Source organism: Hemiscyllium ocellatum, chromosome 2, assembly GCF_020745735.1.
Source record: "Hemiscyllium ocellatum isolate sHemOce1 chromosome 2, sHemOce1.pat.X.cur, whole genome shotgun sequence".
In the NCBI taxonomy this organism is placed as follows: domain Eukaryota; kingdom Metazoa; phylum Chordata; class Chondrichthyes; order Orectolobiformes; family Hemiscylliidae; genus Hemiscyllium; species Hemiscyllium ocellatum.
Genome location: NC_083402.1, coordinates 41,588,362 through 41,613,278, shown reverse-complemented (window position 1 = coordinate 41,613,278; position 24,917 = coordinate 41,588,362). Strand labels below are relative to the sequence as shown.

Below are 24,917 nucleotides of genomic sequence, written 5' to 3'. Positions count from 1 at the left end.
CCATCCTCCCCTCACTGTCAAGTCCCCTAAGAATCTTGTATGTTTCAATAAGATTGCCTCTCACTCTTCTAACCTCCATTCACTACAGGCCCAACCTATTAAAAGTCTCCTTAAAAGAAAATCCCTTCATACCTGGGATCTACCAAGAGACCATTCTCTGGATTGCCTCCAGTGTCGGTATATCTTTGCATAGATAAATGGAGTAAAACTGTTCACCATTTTCCAGGTGTAGACTAATCAGTGTCTTGTATAGTTTTATCAATACTTCACTATTTTTGTATTCCATTCCCTTTGAAATAAAGGCCAATATTCCATTTGCCTTTCTGATTGCCCATTGAATGTGTTTGCTATTTTGTGTTTTACACAGAGGACTCTGAATCCCTCTGTGCTGTAGTTTTATGTTGTCTTTCTCCATTCATCTCCTCTATTCTTCATGTCAAAGTGCATAGCCTTACATTGTCTCACATTTTATATTCCATCTGCCAAGTTTTTGCCCTCTCTCTTAACCTGTCCATATCCCCCTTCAAGCTCTTTGTGTCATTTTCACTACTTGTCTTCCAACCTATTTTTGTGTCATCTGCAAACATGATTATATTTACTTTCCTCATCCAAGTCAGTAACAAATTGTAAATAAGTATGACTACAGCACTGATCCCTGTTGAACTCCATCAAGTACAGATATCCATTCTGAAAATGTCCCCCTCATCCCAACTTTTTGTCTTCTATTAGTTACTTCTCTATCCATGCTAACACACTACCTCAAACACCATTATCTTATTTTGTATCTGCACATGTGGTAACTAATCAGACATCATCCAGTAATCTAAATATATAACCTCCACTGCTTCCTTTTTATCTATCTTATTTGTTATCTCCTCAATTGGCAGAACCCAAGTTGAGCATTAGTGTGCAGGTTTTTGCTAAGCAAGTTCTGCTTGATAGTACAATTTGCGAAATTGTTTTTTCATTCATTCTCAGGATGAGGGTATCCCTGGTTAAGCCAGTATTTATTGCCCGTCCCTGTTTCCCAGAGGGCAGTTAAAAATCAATCACATTGCTGTGGGTCTGGAGTCAACTGTAGACCAGACCAGGTAAGGATGCCAGTTGATTCCTGATGAAGGGCTTATGCCTGAAACGTTGATTCTTCTGCTCCTCGGATGCTGCCTGACCTGCTGTGCTTTTCCAGCACCATACTCTTGACTCTGATCTCCAGCATCTGCAAAGCTTACTTTTCCAAGGATACCAGTTGCCCTCCCTAAAGAACTTTAGAGAACTAACTGGGTTTTTCCAACAATCTGGAATGGATTCATTGGCATCATTAAATTCTGAATTTCAGATTTTTTTATTGAATTCAAATGCCACCATCTGTCATAGCAGGATTCAAACCTAGGTCCCCAGAATATGACCTGGGTCTCTGGATTAACAGTCCAACGATAATACCATTAGGCCTTATCTTCCATCTCTTTACTGATAATCAAGCATAGCCTGACGGGGTCGTAATTGCTCAAGTTGGATTTGTCTGGCTTTTTGCATACAGGACATACCTAACCAATTTACCATATTGTCAGTTAGATGTCTGTATAGTGGCTGATTGGAACTGCCTTGGATGCGGCAAGTTATGGAACACTAGTCTTCAGTACAATTGTAGGAATGTTATCTGGGCCAATAGCCTTTGCAGTAGCCAGTGCCTCCAACTCTTTCTTGATATTACTTGGAGTGAATTGAATTGGCTGAAGACTATGTGGGAAGGTGGGGATATGTGAGGTTATGCACTTTGACAGGAAGAATTGAGGTGCTAAATAGTATTTAAATGAGAAAAGACTGCAGAAAGCCAAAGAACAGATAGATTTGGGAGTCATTGTCTATGTGGGAGTCCTAGCATTCAAATTCAGTGGGTAACAGGAAAGGCCAATGGAATATTTAGCATTTATTTCAAAGGGAATGAAATATAAAGGTAAGTAGGTTTTGATAAGAATATACAAGGCGATACTCAGACCACAGCTGGAATTCTGGAATAGGTTTGGCCCTATGGTTTTTTTTTAATCAATATTTGAATTCTCTCTGGAAATGTCATTCTTGCTCATTTATTTTACTCATTAAGCAGATGTGGCCATCACTAGTTAGACAAGCATTTATTGCTAATTCAAAGATACATTGTCATTGGAGGCAGTCTAGAGAAGATTCACTAGGTTGATAATAGGTATGGAGGGACTACCTTATGAGAAATAGTTGAGTAGATGGGCTCATACTCTTTGGGATATAGAAGAATGAAAGGTGATCTTATTGAAACATTTAAATTCTTCGGGTACAAGGTAGATACAGAAATGGTGTTTCCCTGTGTGGGAGGGTCTAGAGCCAGAAGGTATAACCTCGGAAAAAGGAGCTGCACATTAAAACAGGAACCAGGAGGAATTTCCTTCCTCAGAGGATAATGAATCTGTGGATTTCTTTATCACAGAAAGTATTGAGGTTGGATCGTTATGAATATCCAAGGCTGAGGTAGATTTTAATCAGCAAGCAGACAAAGGGGAATAGGGAAAAGGTAAGAAAGGTTGAGAGTTATCAGAGTAGCCATGATCTCATTTAATGGTAGAACTGCCTTGATGGGCTGAATGGTCTGCTTCTGCTTCCATGTCTTATGGACTTGCAATTGTGACGCCGGGATGTCCAGAGAAGGCTGTGGTGAGGCTGAAATAAAGCATCCACTTGACACTGTTCGCTAAAAATTATTCCAAATGTTTCAGCCTTATCTTTTGCACTGATGTGCTGGGCTCCCCATCATGAAGGGAGATATTTGTGGAGCCTCCTTGTCAGTGAGTTGTTTAGAACTGGACGGAGCAGGACTGCAGAGCTTAGATCTGATCCGTCAGGTATGGATTCAACTGGCTCTGTCTATCACTTGCAGCTTATACTGTTTAGTGTGCAAGTAGCCCTGTTTGGTAGCTTTGCCAGGTTGCCACCTCATTTATAGGTATGCCTGGCATACCTTCCTGCACTCTCCATTGAACCAAGGTTGATCTTCTGGCTTGATGGTAATGATAGAATGGTGAGTATGCTGGGTAATGAGATTGAAGATTGTGTTTGAGTACCATTCTACTGTTGTTGGTGATAGTCCACAGCACCTCGGGGATGCCTAGCCTTGAGTTATTTGATCTGTTCAAAATTTATCCTATTTACCATGGTGATAGTTCACCACAAAACAATGGTTTCCTGAATATACTGGTGGGACTTTGTCTCCAGAAGGACTGTGCGGTTATCATTCTTACTGATATTGTCATGGACATATGTATGTGTGGCAGGCAGATTGGTGAGGATGCAATCAACTATATTTTTCCCTTTTGTTTTTTCCCTCACCACTTGCTGCACACACAATCCAGCAGCTATGCCCTTAAGGATTTGACCAGCTCGATCAGTATTGACATTGCTGAGCCACTCTTGGTGATGGACATTGAAGTCTTCCCAGAATACTTTCTGTGCCCTTTCCACCTTGAGTGCTTTCCTCAGTGATGTTCAAGATGGAGGAGTACTGATTCACCACATGAGGAGGTGCTGGTGTGTGGCAAACAGCATTTAGTTTTGTTGCCCACTTTTAACCTGATAACATGAGATTTCTTGGGGTCTGGAGTCAATGTTGGACAACTTCAGAGGAACTTCTACCTCGCCATTGACTGGTGCCATCATTTCTGTGCATCTGTCCTGCTAATAGGTCAGATTTTCTTCATGAAGGGTGTTAGTGAACTTGATGGGCTTTTATGACAGTTGGCAATGGTCTCATCATTATTATTAAACATTTAATTCCAGATTTTTAAAAAAATTGAAATTCCACTACCTGCCATAGTGGGACTTGGGACTCTGACCTATTAATCCAGAGACAATATCAGGATATCATTGTCTCCCATAAAATGAATCACTATGTAAATATTTAAGTGGATATAAATGGAGAATGCAGCAAACCTGTTATAGAGTCATAGAGTGGTACAGTACAGAAACAAACCCTTCATTCCAACTCATCCATGCCGACCAGATATCCTCAACTAATCTAGTCCCGTTTGCCAGCACTTGGCCCATATCCCTCCAAACCCTTCCTATTCATAAATCCATTCAGATGCCTTTTAAATGTTGCAATTGTACCAGCCTCCACCACTTCCTCTAGCAGCTCATTCCATACATGCATCACCCTTTGCAGGAAAGTAGTTGCCCCTTATATCCCTTTTTTTCCCATCTCACGCTAAACCTATGCCCTCTAGTTCTGGATTCTCCCACCCCAAGGAAAAGACTTTGTCTATCTACCCTATCCATGCCCCCCATGATTTTATAAATCTCTATAAGGTCATTCCTCAGCCTCCAATGCTTCAGGAAAATCAGCCCCAGCCTGTTCAGCTCTCCCTATAGCTCAAACCCTCCAACCCTGACCACATCCTTGTAAATCTTTTCTGAACCCTTTCACGTTTCACAACCTCCTTCCCATAGGCCATGATGTTCTTGAAAATGTTTGTACAAGTCCCTGAATAGGAAGGAATTCAGTATGATGTATAACATTCTCCATACGCTGCCAATGTGAATGAAGAATGTGCCAAACTTCCAGCAGAATGTAAGCTCCTGAAAGTGACTGAAGCCAGTTTTCATAATTGTAGGAAATACTGATAAAAGTGGTTTACCTAATTGAGAAGCACAAACAGCTCTCTCAGTAACATGTTGTTCAGGCAAAACATCAAGGTAATTTATTTAATGGGTTTGGTTTGTCATAGAAAACTTCAAAAGCAGCACTCTGCACTAATAATTTGTAAGAAACCCTGTGATATATTTCAAGCAATTGCTGCATAAGCCAACCTGAACACCGCGGGTATAAGATTGGTCCCCACTACATTGTCTGTATTAGCATATGTTTACAAGACAGGGGATGCTGAACTTGACATGTTGCAAGATCTGTAATTAGTGAAAGCCTTGCTGTATGTCTAGCATCTGCTAAATATGCTTGGTTATCATGATCTGTCCGAGCGATTATACAGGTAGATCACATTGCACTATCCTTTCAGACAGTACAAACCAGACAGTAACAAAACTGTTTAAAATAAATTGTAATTTTGCCCCATCATACTTTTTCTAAATATCTTAAATTGATGTGATTAGGTTCCTGACCTTTAAAGATGCTCATTAGCACCCAGATCAGAGTATTTTAATTATTTGTACCTATACAAAACATATTGTAGATATTAGGGAAGGCAAGTCACCAATACCTTTTTCCAGGGTTAATAGGGATGGACAGTAACTGCTGACTCAGCCAGTGAAGATTACATCCATGAATGAATTTTTAAAAATCCAAGTTTGGGCACAATATCCTTTGTATTAATCACTGCAGAATGTATTTCCCTTCAACATTTACCATGGTAACTTGCCACACTCACTTCAACAGTCTCTTCCAGTGCAAACTTTATCACCCAGGAAAGATGACAGCCGCAATAGTGTACTGTCACCTCCATGGCACCCATCATCCTGATTTAAATACTTCCATTGCAATTGGATGAAAATCTACAATTAAAGCGCTAACAACACAAGGACTGCAGTGCTTCAGAGACAAGATGACCTATCAGAGCATCAGACTGAACAACAAATGTGACCTTTTCACATTTCTGAAAAAAATGTTTAACGTGTATGCTACACTGATTTATGAAGCATTTCCTGTGAAGAAAATGAATGTTGATGGGAATATTCGTTAAATATGATATGCCCATTGAGGGCTTGGGTTCAAGTTCCTCGTGAGATTGTGTATAGGTATAAACAGGCAGGGAAAGAGTTAAGTTCTGAGTTTTGTGAAACAAAAGGTTCAGCTGAGCATGATTCAGATCAGATAAGAACTTACAGTTAACAATGGGGTGCTGGAGGCAAGAGTAATGGTTTAAAAGAGTGGAAAAGCATTCATTATGTAAAGCTATTTAACAAGGTGAGGTAGTGTTCAGCATGTGAAGTCAGTTTAACAAGGTGAAAACTATTCATTATGTGAAGTCAGTTTAACAAGGTGAAAACTATTCATTATGTGAAATCAGTTATTCAATGTGTAACAGCAGATAGCTTAATCTTTACTTGTGCTGATTGTAATAGTCACCCAATCAATATGTATGTTGCCATATCTGGACGCTCCTCCCTGTAAAATGGCTATATAGTTCATTGAGAAACTGCTGTTCCAGAGAAGACCGTGAACTCATGTGTGTACATGAGCAATCGTTCTCTCTCCCTCCAAGGCCAAGAATAAAGATGAAGGAGGGAAAACCACTCTGTGTCTCTGAGCATTTTGCTTTGACTATTGGCGTAGTCAGCAGGATCCAAATAGATAGTTACGATGTCAGCGGCCACCCGGGACATCGGTGTCTTGAGATGGACGGGCCCACAAGGTAAGATTTTAAACCTTGGTCCCGCTCAATATTCCTGTGTGCCAGAGAGGGTCCTCTCGCTCGATTGCTGTCTATTCTATGGATTTCTTGAACAGTAATTAGTTCAGTTGAGAGACACAGTTTTGCAAGCGTGCTTGTAGGCAGAGGTTTGAGTCCTCTGAGTTGCATTGGGGAGAATGGGGTGAGATTGAGGTTCGGGTCCTCTGCGTGGGACTGGGGTTCGAGTTCCTGGAGGGGGGGGGTTGGGTTTGTATTGAGATTAGAGTTCTCTGCAAGGTACTGGGGTTCACATCTACTAGGTGGGTTGATTTGAGGTTCAAGACCTCCACACTCTGCTAACTTTCAAGCTCTGTGTGTTTGAGATTTGAGTTTTCTGTGTTTAATTGGAGTTCATATTATCTGTGTTTGATTGGGGTTCAAGTTTTCTGTTTTAATTCTGGTTTGGATTCTCTGTGTTTAGGTGGGATTCGAGTTCTGTGTTTAAATGGGGTTCCAACCCCCGTGATGAGTAAAGTGAGAATTGGGTTAAAGTCCCCGGTGGCGAGATTTGAGGCTCTGCGAGTCTTTGTTCGGGTGGAAGAGAGTGGCTTGGATTGCGGCGTCATGTGGTCCGCTGTGAGGGTTTTCTCTTTTTGTCAGTGTAATCTCAGAGAGAGGATGCAAAAAAAAACAATGACAACCGCTGAAATTAAGGTTATACTGATACTTGGGTTAAAAAAAGAAAGTTTCATTGTAAATTGTGCTATGCTGAGAGTGTTTGATGTTTTAAATTTTGGTTTATTAAAATACTGGTTCAGAAAATCCTGTTCAGGAACTGTTTTGCCTTGTTTGAATCAGAATCTCAATTCAGTGTGTCATATGGGCTATGTAATGGGAAAGATTTTGTTTTTACATTGAAATCGTACAACATTGTGTCCGTTTTAAAATGATCAAACTTGTAATCTTAAAACAAATTGATTGCCTTGAGCCCTTATTTGTTTGAAACTCTACAATACCTGTTGTTGAAATAAAAACAGCTGGGTCAGTGATCATGCTTTAGCCAGATGACAGTCTTGTCTTGAAATATCTTTGCTGCTGTGTTTTTAATGCAGTGTTCACAAAAAGAAGAGTGAATTTTGAGTTTGATGTTTTGTTAAGATTTTCTAGAGAATATCAAAACTTAAGGCTGAGCTGTTTCAGTTCAGTTAATTATTGTTAAGACTTCACTGGCCCTTCATATTGCAAATTCAAAGAATGTTTACCAATGTTGCCACTGTAATTCCGACTGTTTAATTTGGGAAGCTCCATTTGGAGAACGTATTTAGCATTTGTTTCCCACAAATATTTGAGACTTAAATCTGAACTGAAACTGCCTCTTCAGTTGCTAAAGCACAGGAAACATTTTGTTGTTTTCTTGTGCTCCAAACTTCTGAGATACTTTTCCTGCCAGCTTTCACATTAGCCAAGTCTCAATTTGTTAAAGGAAAATAATTTTTGAATAACCTGAAAGGGGTCCCGAGAGTTTGATTTTCGGACCATTGATTGCTGTTTATAATTGGCTGAATTGTTTAGGCAGTTCAATTTAGAAGTTTATGGATTGTATAAATCCTTATAATGTCACGAATAGTGAACAGAGTAATAGACTTCAAGAATTCAAAGAAGGATGAAATGGCAGGCACAACTTAGTGTAGTTAAACATGTGACTGTCTTCACACTGGGAACCACCTTAGCAAAGGAGGAATGAGAGAGGAAATGCAAAGGTACTTTCAGCAGCTAACATCTTCTCTAGAGTTTCTCCATTCGTAGGTAAAGCACATCTTTGGACCACCACCCACCCCTCCACAACCTGATCCAATCAGCTCCCCAGTCATGAGCACAAAAAGTGAAAAAGATAACAACAGTGAAGAGGAGGTCAGTACGCTTTTTGTCAGCAGCCTTCCTATGGACATTAAAGCGTGTGAGCTTTACCCAGTCTTTCAATCATTTAAGGGATATGAAGGTTCACTGATTAAGCTAACATCACAACAGCTTTGTTACATTTGACAGCAGAGCGGGAGCAGAAGCAGCAAAGAATGCTGCGTTCACCTAGCCTGCTGCTGCACTGCACACTCCGATGCGCTGGGATCCTCCATCTGAAGCATCTCTGGAAGGATGGAAGTCTCGTCAGTTTTGTTAAGTATTTAACTGCCCTTAGCCAATAATTCAGATTTCTCTAAAGAGTGATACACAAAGACAGACTGAATTTCGTTTTCAGGTTGGAATTACTAAAGAAGATTTTGGAGAATTGGCTTGATTCCATTCAACTTGAAGGGGTTGGAGTGTCACTCAGGACTGTGGATTTAAGAGCCTCTTTTTCACATGGGAGGATTCTTCCCATTACTGTAACGGTCTAGAAATGTTTGTTGTTATAATCATTGCATGCTGTATGTCAATAACTTGCTTAAATACTGACTGTCAGAGTCTTATGAAACCTGGTAGTGCCACCTTGGTGGCTATCATGAAATGATTAGAGGAGGAAATGAGAATGTGTATAGAATATAAACAGGCAGGAAAAGAGTGAAGTTCTGAATTTTGTGAAGGGAGGGAAAGAGTTAAGTTCTGAGTTTTGTGAAACAAGAGGTTCAGCAAAGCATGACTCAGATCAGGTAAGAAATTACAGTTAACAATAGGGTGCTGGAGGCAAGGGCAATGGATTAACAAGGTGGAAAAGCATTCATTATGTAAAACCATTTAACAAGAGGAGGTAGCATTCAGCTTGTGAGGTCAGTTTAATAAAGTAAAAACTATTCATGATGTGAAGTCAGTTATTCATTGTGTAACAGCAGATGGCTTAATCTTTACTTGTGCAGATTACTTGCTGATTGTAATAGTCACCCAATCAATATGTATGTTGCCTTATCTGTACGCTCCTCCCTGTAAAATGACTATATAGTTCATTGAGAAACTGCTATTCCTGAGAAGACCGTGAAGTCTTCTGTGTACTTGGGTAATCGTTCTCTCTCCCTCCAAGGCCAAGAATAAAGATGAAGGAGGTGAAACCACTCTGTGTCTCTGAGCATTTTGCTTCGATTGAAGGACAACACCTGCACATGTGTATAATAACATCCATGAGTAGATTAATTAGATAATATGTATATTGACTTTCAGTGCAAGAGGATTTGGTTCAGAAGTAGGGATGTCTTACTGCAGTTATACAGGGTCTTGGTGAGAACACATGTGGAGTATTGCATGTGGTTTTGGTCTCTCTATCTAAGAAGGTCTATATTTGCAATAGAGGGAATGCAGTAGAGGTTCACTAGGTTGATCCCAGGGATGGCAGGACAACCATGTGAAGAGAGATTGGTTTCACTGGCCTATATTCACTAGAGTGTAGAAAAATGAGAGAGGATCTGATTGAAACTTGTAAAGTTCTAGCAGGGCTGGACAGACCAGTTACAAGGAGGATGTTTTCCTTAGCTGGGGAGTGTAGAACCAGAGGAAACAGTCTCAAGAAATTGGGTAGACCATTTAGGGATGAGAGGAGGAAATGTTTACTCACTCAGAGGGTCATCGACCTGTGGAATTCTCCATCTCTGAAAGATGTGAAGACCAGGTTACTGAATATATTCATGAAAGAGATAGATAACTTTTTAGATTTTAAAATATTAAAGGATGGAGAGAGAAAGCAGGATTATGGTCTTCAGATAGAGGATCAGCCATGATCCTGTTGGATGGCTGAGCAGGCTCAAAGGGCCAACTGATTGACACCTCCTCATTTCTATGTTTCAATTAGAGGTTGGAGAGTGTAGAAGTACAAAGAGACCTAGGTGTCCTTGTCAGTAAGGATCCTGCAAGGAAGCTTAATGAAAAATTAGCCTTGACCTTGAGAGTGTTTGAGTACAGCACTAAATACAATGCTTCAATGGTATAGAAGCTTGGTTAGACTCCGTCTGGAGTAATGTGTCTAGCTTTGGTCTCCTAACCTCAAGAAGGATATTATTACCATAGAAGGAGTTTAATGAACGCTCACCAAAGTTGGTCTTGGGAAGGCAGGATTGTTGTAGGAAGAGATATTAGGCAAACTGGGCCTATTTTCTCTTGTGTTTTGAAGAATGAGAGGTGATTTCAATGAAACTTACAAAATACTTAAATGGATAGTTAGAGTAAGTGCAGGTTGGGAAACTAGAACAAGAGGAACAATTTAAAATAAAGGGTACGCTGTTTAGGATCAATATGTGGAGAAGTACTTTTCACTCAGAGTTGTGAATCTTTGGAATTCTCTACCTCAGAGAATATGGAAGCTCAGTCTTTGAGTATATTTAAAGTAGAAATTGATAAATGTTCTATTATTAATGGTGGAAAGGGTAATAGGGATAGTCTGGCTGAAAGGCACTCAAATGTTGAATCAGACATGATCATATCAAATAGTGAAGCAGGCTTGAGGGACTGAATGGCCTACTTTTATTCGTATGTTCCTAAATGTTCCTAAGAAAGTGTCCCAGGTTGAAACATTCCAAGTTAAAGGTGTTTGAATTGTCATTGATTTAATCTAGAGATCCCATAGCTACTCATTTGCAACCAGTTTTTCTTGGTCTGGGAAGATGTCTCCTTTACCTATCGTATGGGAGGAACGCCTCCCCACGTTCAGTCACCGGTTGAAGGAGGGTATGCAGGGTGTCATAGTCAAAGTGTGGGATTGTTTATCCTGCCTCTGCCCTTGTTCAAGTTAGCTAATGGTATTGCCATTTCTCAATCAGTCCTGATTGGCCGAGATCTGGATAAACAGTTAATGCTGGTGTTGAATGTGTTGGAAAAATTGAGATCGGCAGAGATGATGGCAGCCCCTCATTTTGCAGCAGATTTTTAATAACAGGTCTGGACTGCGTGCTAACTTCCCGATGTCGCCTCTCTGCTGAGGCACATTGCGGAGGGATCTTTAATCCACACAATGACAGCTACTCGCAGGTGAGTATCCACCCTGTCACAGCCTGAACTCTTGCCTTCCTGAATGTATTTGCTGGTAGTCCTGGCAGTCAGTCGTTAATTGGTCCTTAATCATGGTGGGGCTGGTGGGACTGGCTGGGAGCAGGCACACCACACAGTACCACCACCATGACCCCTTCACCTGGCTGGAGAGCACTGACATGGTTTTGGCTGTGGTCCACTGACATGGTTTCTCATGCTTTATCCCCAACTATTTACATGAAATTGAAATTGTATTTCTTTCTTTATCTCACCCTCTCCATTTTAATTTTTAGAATTAAGTTCCTTAAGCCGTCTCTGTACCCTTTCTTACCCCTCTTTTTTTTCTTATATTTTTCTTGAATTCATTGTTCCTTTTGTCCCATTTTTCATTTTTCTTCCAAGCCTCTGTACAGTTCTGTTATTCTAATCTTTTTAATTTCTGTTTTCTCTCTCCTCTTTCATGTAATCTCTCCTTCCTGTGTCTGTTGTATTTCTGTCTCATTCCTTTCCTCCCACATATTGCAAGACAAGCTTTTTATCTGAAGATTTGATGTTGGCTATTCTCTGCAGGTATTGTCATCTGATTTACTTTCTGCTGCAAAGGTTGATTCTGTTGACAGTGTAGGCCTCTGACAGCAGACACTATCCGTTGCAGTTTAATCATTTGACAGGCATCAGACTAGTCACTATCAAAGTCACCTCTACTCCTACCTCTATTTCATGAATATCTAATGAATGAAATTGACAGGAGTTGTTTGGCTGCTAACAGCATGAAAACTAGATAATCAAAAAATAAATTCATTCTGAAAAGAACTTTTTCTTTAGAAGGCAGGCTGGAGTATAAACCTTGTGTATGTTAATTTGCTGCGACTAATTCTGTAGGGCAGCCAGATTAAAATGGAAGGTTGCAGTGGCTCCCATTGTTTGTTGCATTGAGCGTTGCACATTGAGACTGACGGCTGAGGTAGGGGAGCTACCAAACAGCTGCACATCAGCCACTGAACAGCCACTTGTGATTTATTGCCCCATAATGGAAAGTGTGTAAGTGTTTCCTATGTATCTTGGGTCACTATGACAGAACATGAAATATTGTTGATGGTGAAATTTTGCGTTAAAATCAAAACATGCTGAAGTCACTCACTAGATTAGACAGTTGTGTGAATCAAGGACAATGGTACTATCAGTTCAGATCACTCTTTTATTTTGAGCATAATAGTGTAGTTCTTTCACTTCGTCATAGATTGAGAGTGACCATTCGTGTGCCCTTGAGAAGGTGGTTGTGAGCTGCCTCCTTGAACCACTGCAGTTTGTTTGGTGTAGGTACAGGACTGATTTGATTTGATTGAATTATTGTCATGTGTACCTAAGTAGAGTGAAAAGCTTTGTTTACGCGTATTACAGGCAGATGTACTAAGTAAGGATCATGAGTGAAACAAAAAGCTAAGTCAGAGGCACATAGGTTACATTGCATAGGGCACCTGCAAGGCAAGATTAACAATAGCAAGATCAGCATGATTTGAAGTTAGAGAGTCCATTCATCAATCTAATAACAGCAGGGACGAAGCTGTTCTTGAACCTGCTAGTGCATGGGTTCAAGCTTCGCTGACAGAAGAGGTTGTCGGAGAGCATTGCGGCAACAAGCAGTGTAACTAGAGTCCATGAAATTCTCAAGCTGTTTGCTTTGACTGCCCAAATACCACTGTCAGCTCTTCTCAACTATCCAGGGACGCAGTATATAATCAAGTACTGTGCTTTAAAAGGCATCTTTTAATGAAGATATTCAACAACAATCGGTGTAAATATCGTTGTTATTGTGAAAACTTTCTTTGTAAACCTGCTGGCAATCTGAGTTTGGGCATTAGGAATTTCAATATTCAAGAGACAGTCATAAGTTTGATCACCTGATTTTTTTTCAGTGATTTGAACTATTCAGTTTAATTCTTTTCTAAAGTATTTTTTGGTTTGAATGGGTTCTTTGTAGTGCAGGATGAAGAACTGGGAGATATAAATTGTACTGTAAAGAGGTTTTATTATAATGTGGTTAAAAATTTACAAAGGCTTGCTTTTTATAAATGTGGTCATTGCATCTTTTAAATTAAAATGTTAGCATTTGTTAAACTTTTAATATAATAGTTATATTAAAATACAACTGAACTAATATTTCTTATGAAAAATATATATGGGCCTGGATCACCTTTAGATTTTAAAAAAAGCTTTCTTCTGTTGTGACCATATCATTGGATTAGTTTGGATTTAGTTGGGAATCATGGAATCATACACTACAGAGGTCATTCAGTCCATCGACAAAGCTACAGATGAAACTACTTTATATCTGCGTTAGTCCCACTTTTCTGCACCTGGCTATGTTATGACATTTCAAATGATCATCCAATTTTTTTTAAAGGTAAAGGTTTTCCTTAATTCCCCTCTATACCTCCTGCATTTCACCTTTAACGTCTGCCCGTTGTTACTGACCCTTCAACTAAGGGGAATGACTATTTGTTTCCACACTGATAGTCGCATTTGGCTCTATTACATCCTCCTTCAATCTTCTCTACTCTTTCCACACACCCCCCAAAAAAAAACAACCTGAGCTTATCCAGCTTCTCTTCAAAACTAAAACACTCCCTTCCAGGTAGCATCCTGTTGAATCTCCTCCAGCACAGTCACATCCTCCTACACTGTGGGGACCAGAACTACACACAATACTCCAGCTGTGACCTAACCAAAGTACAGTTCCAACATAAACTACCTGCTCTTTTAATCTATAAAGGCAAGTGTCCCATTAACCTGTCCTGCCACCTTCGGAAGTCTATGGTGTCCCAAGCTTCCTCTGTTGTTCTGAGCTTCTTAATGTCCTGCCATTCATTGAGTACTCCTTTGACTTGTTACTTCCAAAGTACACCACCTCCCCTTTTTAGGGTTAAATTTGATCTGCCACTGATTTGCCTGTCTGACTAATCTGTCTCTATCCTCCTGTAACCTGAGACTTCCTCCATCACTGTCAACCACCCAGCAAATCATTGTGTCATCCATAAACTTACTTAACCCTCCCACATTCTTATCTAATTGTTTATATGTGTGTGTCAAACAATAAGAAACTCAGCATTGATCCTTATAGTATGGTATTATCACTGGCTTCAAGTTACACAAAAAAACCTTGTGTAGCCACTCTCTATCTCCTACCACTAAACCAATTTTGGATCTAATTTGCCAAATTACCCTGGATCCCATGTGTTTTTATCTTCTCTATCAGTTTCCCACGTGGGACCTTGTCAAAGACTTTGCTAACATTCATATAAACTACATAAACTGCATTACCCTGATCTACACAGCTGGGTCATTTTCTGAAATAAATCAAATTTACTTCAGGAAAGATCGTTTTCTTGGAGGTAGATCAGTGAATGTTCACGAGGATGTTTCCTAGTATGGAAGGATTGTCTTGTGAGCAAAGGCTAAGCAGGTTGGGACTGTACTCACTGGAGCGTAAAAGAATGAGAGATTATCTCATTCAAACATAAGGATTCTTAAGGGGCTTGGCAGGCTAAATGCTGAAAGGATGCTTCCTCTCTTGGGAGAGTCTAGGATCAGGGGGCATTGGCACCCTTTATTCTGAGACTATGTAAGACTGAGATGATGAGGAATTTCTCCTCTGAGGGTTGAGAGTCTTGGGAACTCTTTGCCACAGAGTCCTTACTTACACTTAAGGGTGAGATAGGTAGTTTCTCAATCAGTTGGGAAATCAAGGGTTATGAGGAAAACACAGGAAAATGGATATGAGGAATGTTGGATCAGGCGTGAATGGTAGAGCAGGTTCGAGGAACTGAACAGTCAACTCCTGTTCCTATTTCTTACCGTCTAATGAAAACCTGGCTCATGACCAAATTCATTTTAAAATTAGACCAAAACCAAACTAATCAGACTGCTGTGAAATAAAACAGTGAGCCATTTATTCGCATGCTGTTCTGTTCCCCTTGTTTCACCAATATCTCTTAAAACATATCCAAGCCCCTTTGGATAGCATGTATATAATCGCGCACAGGTTTACCTTCCTTCGGTAGTGAAGGTTTCTGTAGGTGATAGAAATTTATCTTTTTTTGCAGATGCCGTAAAACGAATCAAAGCAGATAATCCAGTGGTAGAAATGGATGGAGATGAAATGACCAGAGTGATATGGAGCTTCATTAAAGAAAAGGTAATCATTGTGATGGATTGAATTCAAATGAACAGAAATCTTGTATGTTCTGTCCCATGCTCATCTGAATAGATGATTTGTTTTGATCTCAGTAATGTCTTAATAAGACATCTGATTATTTCTGGAAGTTGCAGAATCACTAAGAGGTAGAGATTAATCAGCAGAAAAACTCTCCATTAGTTACAGCCATACCTGGTACAAAGGAAGATGGTTGTGATTGTTAGAGATCAGCTCTATGGCAACTTTGTAGGAGTTCCTCAGGATAAATATTTCCGAATCAACCTGTTCAGAGATGTTATCCTGCCTGTCCAGAGGTGAGTCGTTTGAACCTGGGCTTTCTGACTCAGAGATAAGGACACTACCGCTCCACCAGAAGAAACCTGGACAGTCCCTCACTGTAGTGTCCAAGGTCTAACCATCTTTAGCAGCTTCATCAATTACCTTCCCTCCATCATAAAGTCAGAAATGGGGATCTTTGCTGACGATTGCAGAATGTACCTCACCATTCACAACTTCTCAAATACTGAACACTCCAAATGCATCAAAATCTGACAGTATCCTGGTTTGGATTAATAACAGTAAGCAACACCAATAAGGGGGTTATTTCTCCAGTCATGTAACTGACCACGTGGTGTTCTTTTGTGATATCAGTTCTTCAACTGAATGGATCCATTAGAATTTAATTAGCACATATGATATAACATATGAATAAGGCATTACAATGGGAAGTCTGCAAAATGACTTCTGTAGATAAGAGTCTATTTAAATTTGTGAACAGCACAATCTTCACAAAGCTGGACTCAAACAGCAGCGATCTGGAGTTCAACATTTTTTCCACTTGCATAACCATCTTAAGACATGTTTACTACATTTACATTTGGAATCACATTTGCTTGGAAATTTTTCAAAAGACGATGTCAAATATATGTGAAGGTGTGGAAGTCATCATATGTCACAGGGATGACATCTTTGGATCAACGCAACAAAAAAATGCAAACAAGGTGATGAGTTCCTTCTTGAACTGCTGCTGTGTTTGGGGTGTAGGAAGATCCATAATACTATTACAAAGGGAATTCCAGGAGTTTCACCCAGTGACAGTGAAGGACTGATGATATCATGTCAAGATGGTGAGTGACTTGAACAGGAGCTTGCAAGTACTAATGTTCTCTTGCCATTGCTCTTGTAGATGATAGAGGTTACAGGTTTGGAAGGTGTTATTGAAGAAGCCTTGGTGAGTTTCTGCAGTGTATCTTGTAGCTGGTACATGTCATTGTGCATCAGTGGTGGAGGGAGTGGATTACAAGGTAATGGTTGGGGTACCGTATCCTGAAGTGGGCTGCTGTATCCTGAATGGTACTGAGCTGCTTGTTTGAGCTGCATCCATTTAAGAAAGTATTCCTCACTCTTCCTAACTCGCGCTTTGTAGATAGTGAGCAGGCATTGGGAAGACAGAAGGTGAGCTACTTGATGTAGAATTCTGAGCCTCTGATCTGCTGTTTTGGCCACAGTATTTACATAGGTACTCCAGTTCAGTTTCTAGTCAGCTGTAATCTCCCAGGATGTTGAGCAGTATCCAGCAACAGGGATCATTGGAGACCTGTAGAACACGAAAGTCATAAGGGAATTTCCAGTAACAGGAATATTATAGAACTCTAGTATTTCAAATTTGGCAAGTCAGGTTAGAAAATTCCTTTGCCCTTAGCAAAGCAAATTCCAAGCAAACTAACCTCTAAAACAACTTTTGAAGCATGAGATGTGGTGCTGGACTAATGCAGTAAGGCAGCTGAATCAAAACAGATGCTGAAAACTTTGGGGATCTGAGCACAATGATTCCAAAGTTCAAACTATTGTAACAGACTTCCATAGGTCTAAGAGTGGTCTTATTCTAAATACACGAGAGCAGAAAACCGGTCAGTTGTCTTCAAGGCTTTTCACTCAAATGGAACTGTCAAATGTAGTGATGGAGAAAGAAACACTGTTGGCAACTTGGTTGTGTAAGAACTTTTCTGATTAGATCTAATACTTCCCATTTAAGACTGAAACTGACCACACACTGCTGGCAACTTTACTGAATATGAAAGACATTGCAAAAGTACCGTACTGATTCCAGAGATTTCAATTATAGCTAATGCCACAGAGTATATCCAACAAAAATACCAGACTACTGCTGACATTTTACGAATAATATCCATCAATAGCCCAAAGCAAAAAGATGAAACGTTTACTGTCAGTACTTGCCAACATCGGAGAAGAAATTGCACAAATTTTGAGAGGGTCAAGAACGTGCGCAGATTTGCATATGTTGCTTTGATGCCTGGCCAGAGTTTTTCCCCAGTAACCCTGTCCCACAATCATTCTTTAAATGATGTCACCACAACATTATCGATGACCTCTTGATCTCTGATGAGCAATTGGCTGGCCAGCTGGATTTCAATCGGAAGGTTAGTAAGGGACATCTTAGTATATCGGGGTTACAGGCCAGAGTACAGCAATCAGGACGATGGTCAGATATCTCGGGTTTCGAAAGGACATGTTTTCAACTGCACCCCCTGAATCACTTACAGACAGGAGCAGAAAGAGCATCTTCTGCTGTCTGTTTTGACAGCTGGTCCATGGAAACACTGTGGCATTGCCCTACTCAAATTCAAGGGGACAGACTTTCTCATCCTTGTGAATTATTATTCTGATTGGATTAGGATGCAAAGCTACATTTGCTCACTTCTAAAGCCGCTTTCACCTTCCTAAAGAGAATATTTTTTCACACACACAATCCTGGACAATGGCTCACAAATTTTATATTTCCAATCCTTTGCAGCCCCATATGGATTTGTCCACATCACAAGTTCACCCAGGTAGTCTTAAACCAGTGGTGAAGCTGAGATACCATTTTACGAAAAAAGTCATGAGAAGAATAACCGCTCTCACTTGGCCCCGCTTAACTCAGCTCCTGCACTATTGTAGAATAGTTTCACCCCATAACAGCTTTTGAAGAGCTGCAGGCTACAAACCCAACTTACCTTCCTTTCACATTATTAGCAGGAGTGTCCTGATTTGCATTAAAAATAAACTGTTAGCTTGATAGGCTGCACACCCTGGTCCTCAGGAAGAAGATATGACTCCACAATTAATAATGATAGACAAAAAACAGCAAGCCTTCGCAGAATGTGTTTGGAGTAAACACACCCTCAGTTTCTTCTGGAATAATTCAAGTGAGGTTCGGTGAGAACACCCCACTACATATGTAAAAACACTAGCTTTGTTGGGAGTTGTAGGATGCGTAATAGATAGGAATCCAGACTTGAAGAGATCGGGGATAGTGAGGTAGAGGAAGGTGGATTTGGACTAGAGGGCTAACTGTTCCAATGATCTAACCAGAACCACTGAGGATGTAGTAAGAATTTATCTTAATGATGATGTCAGATTAAATGGATAGAGACCTGATGGAAGAAGACACTAGTGAAGCAATGCCATATTCCTGTATTTACTTTAATAATTAATAAATGGTAATGGCTTGCACTTGCCTTAAGTTCAGTCCTTATCTCTACTGGCTTCTAAAAGCTGCTAATGTTATTCCAACAAATAGCCATAGGACTTGTAAAGTACTGGTAAGTCAGAGCTCCTCTTGAGATATTGCCTGTCTGTGGGAGACATTGATAATATTTGGCCAAGTGTTTCAGCTTGTGATCTGAGGAAAAGTTTGAATGGAACATATTGATATAAACTTTTTTCCCATATTTTTGACCCATGCACATGTCAACAAAAATGTTTCCCCGTGGAGGAATTATTTTCTGATTGGCAATCTGCCCTCATGTGTGGAGTTGCAAATTAGTAGTATACTGGAGACGTCATGGAATGCCCATCAAATTTGCCTTTTCTGCTAAGCCTGACGATTATTTACAGGTTGAATAATACATGGAAGCAGTAAATAAACATCAAATAGGATAAGTCTAGAAAGGGTTTAAAATGTTCAGAACTCTTGCACAATTTAATAGCAGTGGGAGTTTCAGTGAAGAAGTCATCCATGAGACTTTGATGCTTTGATGTATGTTTTATGTTGATGGTACAACATTAGGAAATCCAAACAGAAGTAGAGACATTGGAACATTCTTTCTTTTTTGCTTTTTTTAAGTACAAGTCCCTGAAGTCTTAACATTTGATCATCATTGATTAAAGGCACGGTGAGACAGACTAATACCTATGATGTACAGCTGTTTCCATGTTATTCCATTCTATGGTGCTAATGCTTTGCCCATGTATAATCTAACTAATGTCCACAGCTCTGCTATCGTGACTAATCTCACAAGGTCAATTGATCTGTTCCTATAAGCAGCATGCTTAGATCTAACTGGTTATACATATCGAACTCCACTGCCATGGAAATAATGCAGTTCTGTCAGAGATGAAAGCTTCCATTTTATGTGAATCCTATCAAGATCATCAATGTCAGATAAAATATAAATTCTTTTCTGCAGACTATCGACACCTTTACTTTCTTTGAAAATCTGTCCTATTCATGAGTTGTATGTCACAGACAGTGAGGGTTCTCAATATTCCTCTCGGCAGGGTGCACTGATGTTGGTCTGTTTATATTGCAGCTTATTCTAACTAATGTTAGTGTGGAATTGAAATATTTTGATCTTGGTCTGCCAAATCGAGATAAAACAGCTGACCGGGTGACCATTGAGTCTGCATTGGCAACACAAAAGTATGGAGTCGCTGTGAAATGTGCCACCATTACACCAGATGAAGCTCGAGTGGAAGGTACATGAATGACATCAATTCATTTCAAAACTAATCTGTTGTGGTTACACAATCAGAATTAATAGGCCACTGAAGTTTTACTGTTGAAATTCAAATAAAAACATTTTAATGCCTGTGTGTGTGTGTGTGTGTGTGTGTGTGTGCGCGCGCAGAATGTGTGCATTTTTTGGTACCTAATTTTAATTTATTTGACTGAAAGGTACTTTTTTTTAAAATGGATTGTTATTTAGTTTGTCATTTTATGGGAAGTAAAAACAAATGTTTGTTGATCCATGTTCACAGCAGAATTTAGAATTGGCAGCCGAAGGGTTTATCTGAAGGCTCCATGCTGAGTCGAAGCTGAACCATACAGTGTAGGAAGTTCTTGGTTTCCATTCTCAGCTGAGTTCACCCTTCTGGTTATGACACAGTAGGAGCTCTGTGATTGGCCACCTTATTCATGGGTCAGGGAGATCAAAGTTAATCAAGTGTGCTGAGTTGAGATCATGCTTCATGTCAGCATCCTTGATAATAAATATTAAGAACTTGGATGAGTTCCCAATGGGCAGCTAATGGTTTGGGGTTAAAAATCCAGAAGAAATAAGGCCTTCATGGAAGGTGAGGAATGTATAAGCCCATACTTTTCTTTTTGCAGGAATCGAGATTCATCTTTCATTAAGTAGCATTTGGGAAGAAAGTTATCATTTTTGGCTATCATAGAATCTCTACAGTGGGGAAGCAGGCCAATCAGCCCATCGAGTCCACACTGACCCTCTGAAAAGCACCCCATCCAAACCCACTCCACCTACCCTATCCCTGTAACCTTGCATTTCCCATGGCTAACCCATTAACTTGCACATCAGTGGACACTATGGGCAATTTAACATGACCAATCCACCCTTTGGACTGTGAGCGAAAACTGGAGCACCCAGAGGATTCCCACACAGCCTGAAGGTGGAATTGAACTTGGTTCCCTGGCACTGTGAGGCAACAGTGCCAACCACAGAGCCACTGTATCACCTCAATAAATTAACTGGAATGAAGGCAGAAGTACATGTTTAAATTGCATTACTCCAAAGACATTGTGATTTATTTTGTATCAAAACTTTCTCTTCTCGAGAAATGTAAACAGATGGCAAAATGGAATCTGGTAAAAGGGTTTAGTCAGTGGGATAAAAGTAGGGCGAGATGAGCAATGAGCGGAAAAAAGTCAAATGTTGAAAGAATGTAAAGAAAACAATTGTAGACAAAAGTAATTGGGAGCAGCTGACCTGTGTAGATAAGATGTTAAAATAATTTGGTTAAGCTGTCTGTAATGGGGCTCATCTGTGCAGATGGGGTATCATTTGGATTTAATATTCTGTCTGGTTGCACTGTTTAAAATAGAAGATACACCACACATTTCCCATAACACTTGATGCGATTAACACTACTGCAAGTGAATTTTTAAAATATTAATCAGTTTGTAAGTGGTATTATGTGACCAGTTTTACTTCAGAATGAAATTGCTTTAAACTAATGACTTCATGTTTAATGCAATGATGCTCTGAAGACTTTGAATAATGTGATCCAATTTCGTAATAGCTCTTGCTGTCACTGTTCAGTGTATAAAAGGATTAGTCTCCGTGTGTACAAGGAGGACTAGGCAGTTGGTTTCAAGTTGGTAGAAACTGCAGGAAATTGATAACAATCATTGAGAAAATAATGATAGCAAATTTTCTGCTTGAAAACAGTTTAAAACATCTTCTTCCATTTTGTGCTGTAAAGCCAATATGTGCAGCATCCTCTCAACAAGATTGTAACTTTACAGTTTTGGAAAACAGCCACCTGGTGGTGCTACTGTTGAAGAGTGAAGGTGAAGGACTCACTGATCTAAGAACAGGAACCCTAATTTCTGTGGCAGTTCCACTGTTTCCAGAACTGATAGTTCTCTTTATGTAGTCTTAACTTATAAACAAATGAATAAGGAGCAGAGGTCAGCCACTTAGCCCTTCAGTAAGATGGTGGCTGATCTGTTTGTGCTATGAATTCCGCATTCCCACCTGTCCCTGATAACCTTGTATTTCCTTGGTTAATAAGAATCTATCCATCCCTGCCTTAAAAATATTCAGTGAGCCCATCCCACACCTTCAGAGGTAAATAGTTCCTGAGTTGCACAATCCTGTAAGAGAAAATAAACCTCTCGCCGCAATCCCAAAAGGCAACATCAAATTTTAAAGTAGTATCTTCTTTTTCTGCACACACCCACAAAAATAAACATCCTTTCCACATCCACATTGTCAAGGCTATTCAGGATCTTATATACTTCACTTAAATCACCCCTCACTCTCTTCAAAACTTCAGTGAAAACAAGTCTATCTAATCTTTTCGCATAAGACAACTCGCTCATTCCAGATAAGTACTCACTCAATTGTCTCCAATTTGTTTGCATCCTTCTGTAAATAAGAAGATGAAAACTGCACATTGAATTGTAGATGTGGCCTCACCAATATCCTGTATAACCAAAGCATGACGTCCTTATTCTTATATTCAATTTGTTGCTTAATAATGGATTGCATTCTATTAGCTTTTTTAATTCCTTGCTGTATCTGCATATTAAATTGTTGGGACTCATGCACTACATCACATTGATCACTCTGCTCCTTGAAATTCTGAATTCATTCTCCATTTAAGTAATTCTTAGCTTTTTTTTGCTCCCAAAGTGAACAACCACACATATACTCTATTTGCCAGATTTTTGCCCATCTACTAAACCTTTCATATTGGTCTGAATCCTTGTTCTGTCATCTCCACTGCATACTTACCTATCTATCTTTGTCATTTGCAAGGTGAGTCACCATGCCTTTGATGCCCTTATCTAATTTACATAATTAATCAATTGGTAATACAGAACTTGACTTCGGATGTAAATATGCTCGCTGAGCTGGAAGGTTCATTTTCAGATGTTTCGCCACCATACTAGGTAACATCATCAGTGAGCCTCCGGTGAACCACTGATGTTAGTGCCCCGCTTTCTATTTATGAGTTTCGGGTTCCTTGGGTTGATGATGTCATTTCCTGTGGTTATGCCATTTCCTGTTCCTTTTCTCAGCGTGTGGTAAATGGGGTCCAAGTCGATGTGTTTGTTATTAGAGTTCCAGTTGGACTGCCATGCTTCTAGGAATTCTCGTGCTTGTCTCTGTTTGTCATGTCCCAGTCAGTTTGGTATCATTCTTCATCTGTATGTAAGGATACTAGTGAGAGTGGGTCATGTCTTTTTATAGCTAGTTGATGTTCATATGTCCTGGTGGCTAGTTTTCTGTCTGTTTGTCCAATATAGTGTTTGTTACAGTTCTTGTAAGGTATTTTGTAAATGACATTAGTTTTGCTTGTTGTCTGTTTGGGGTCTTTAAAGTTCATTAGCTGCTGATTTAGTGTGTTGGTGGGTTTGTGGGCTACCAAGATGCCAAGAGGTCTGAGTAGTCTGGCAGTCATTTCCAAGACGTTTTTGATGTAGGGGAGACAGTCATTTTAAACCAAAGAGACTACTTTGAGAAAGTGAACACACTGCTTGCACATACTGATACTTACCAACAGGTGGCAATAGACCCGACCCCACAACGAGAGAACCAAATCCAAAAAACTTTAGAAATCTGGACAATTAAATAAGACAGACTTCCAAAGATGAAATGAGATGGATCCAACACACCAACGCTTCTATGAATTTCTTAATTCACAAACCAGGAGACCCCCTCAGACCCATAGTCTCACTACTTAGAACACCAACATACAGATTAGCCAAAGAGGTCCACTAAAGACTGAAACACTTGGTAGAAGACTCACACCACTGTATCCTTTCCACTCAAGAATTCCTGAACACCATCATAGATACCAATAAAGAAGAGGATGAAATAATTGTCTCCTTTGATATGACAGCCCTATTCACATCCATCAACATCAACTTGGCCAAGGAAACACTGACTACACTGTTAGAAGAACCAAAGACACATCAAACACCACCAACTTCATCAGCAAGGACAATAATATCAAGCTAGTGGACCTATGCCTTACCACCCACTTCAATAAAAAACCTACCGACAAGACAACGGAACACCCATGGATCTCTGATATCAGGATTCTTAGTAGAGGCAGCAATGCAGAGAGACTTGAACAAACAGCTCTGCCAATCATCCAACTCAAACTTGGGTCCGCTACATGGATGACACCTTTGTCAGCACTAAATGGAGCAAATTAGAGGAAACCTTCACAACCATCAAAAATATCCTTATTGGCATAAAATTCCCTAACAAGGAGGACAACAACAACAAACTGCCATTCCTAGGTGTCATAGTAGTGCAAACAGCCAATGGAGAGCTTCAAACCAGCGTCTCCAGGAAAACAACACATATGGACCAAATACTGAACTATAGAAGTAATCATCGCAACACCCACAAACGACGCTGCATTAGAACATTATTTCAACGAGCCACCACACTGTAGCACTGAGGAACTATGAAGAGCAGAGGAACATCACCTACACATTGTATTCAAAAAGAATGAGTACCCAATGAATATGGTCCACAGACTTCTCAGCAACAAACCCAAAACACGTCCAGAAACCCTGGCCACTCTCCCCTATATCAAAGACATTCGGAAATGACTGCCAGACAACCCAGACCTCTTGGCATCAT

At 39.9% G+C, this 24,917-nt stretch overlaps 1 protein-coding gene across 1 annotated transcript in view; it reads left to right on the top strand.

Moving 5' to 3' along the window:
* LOC132822837 (isocitrate dehydrogenase [NADP], mitochondrial-like) overlaps positions 1-24,917 on the top strand; it is an 84,248-nt gene that overhangs the window by 15,628 nt on the left and 43,703 nt on the right. The window contains exons 2-3 of the mRNA XM_060836209.1: positions 15,416-15,507; positions 20,103-20,268. Of these exons, the coding sequence (XP_060692192.1) occupies positions 15,416-15,507; positions 20,103-20,268 (258 nt within the window). The remainder of the gene's footprint in view (positions 1-15,415; positions 15,508-20,102; positions 20,269-24,917) is intronic.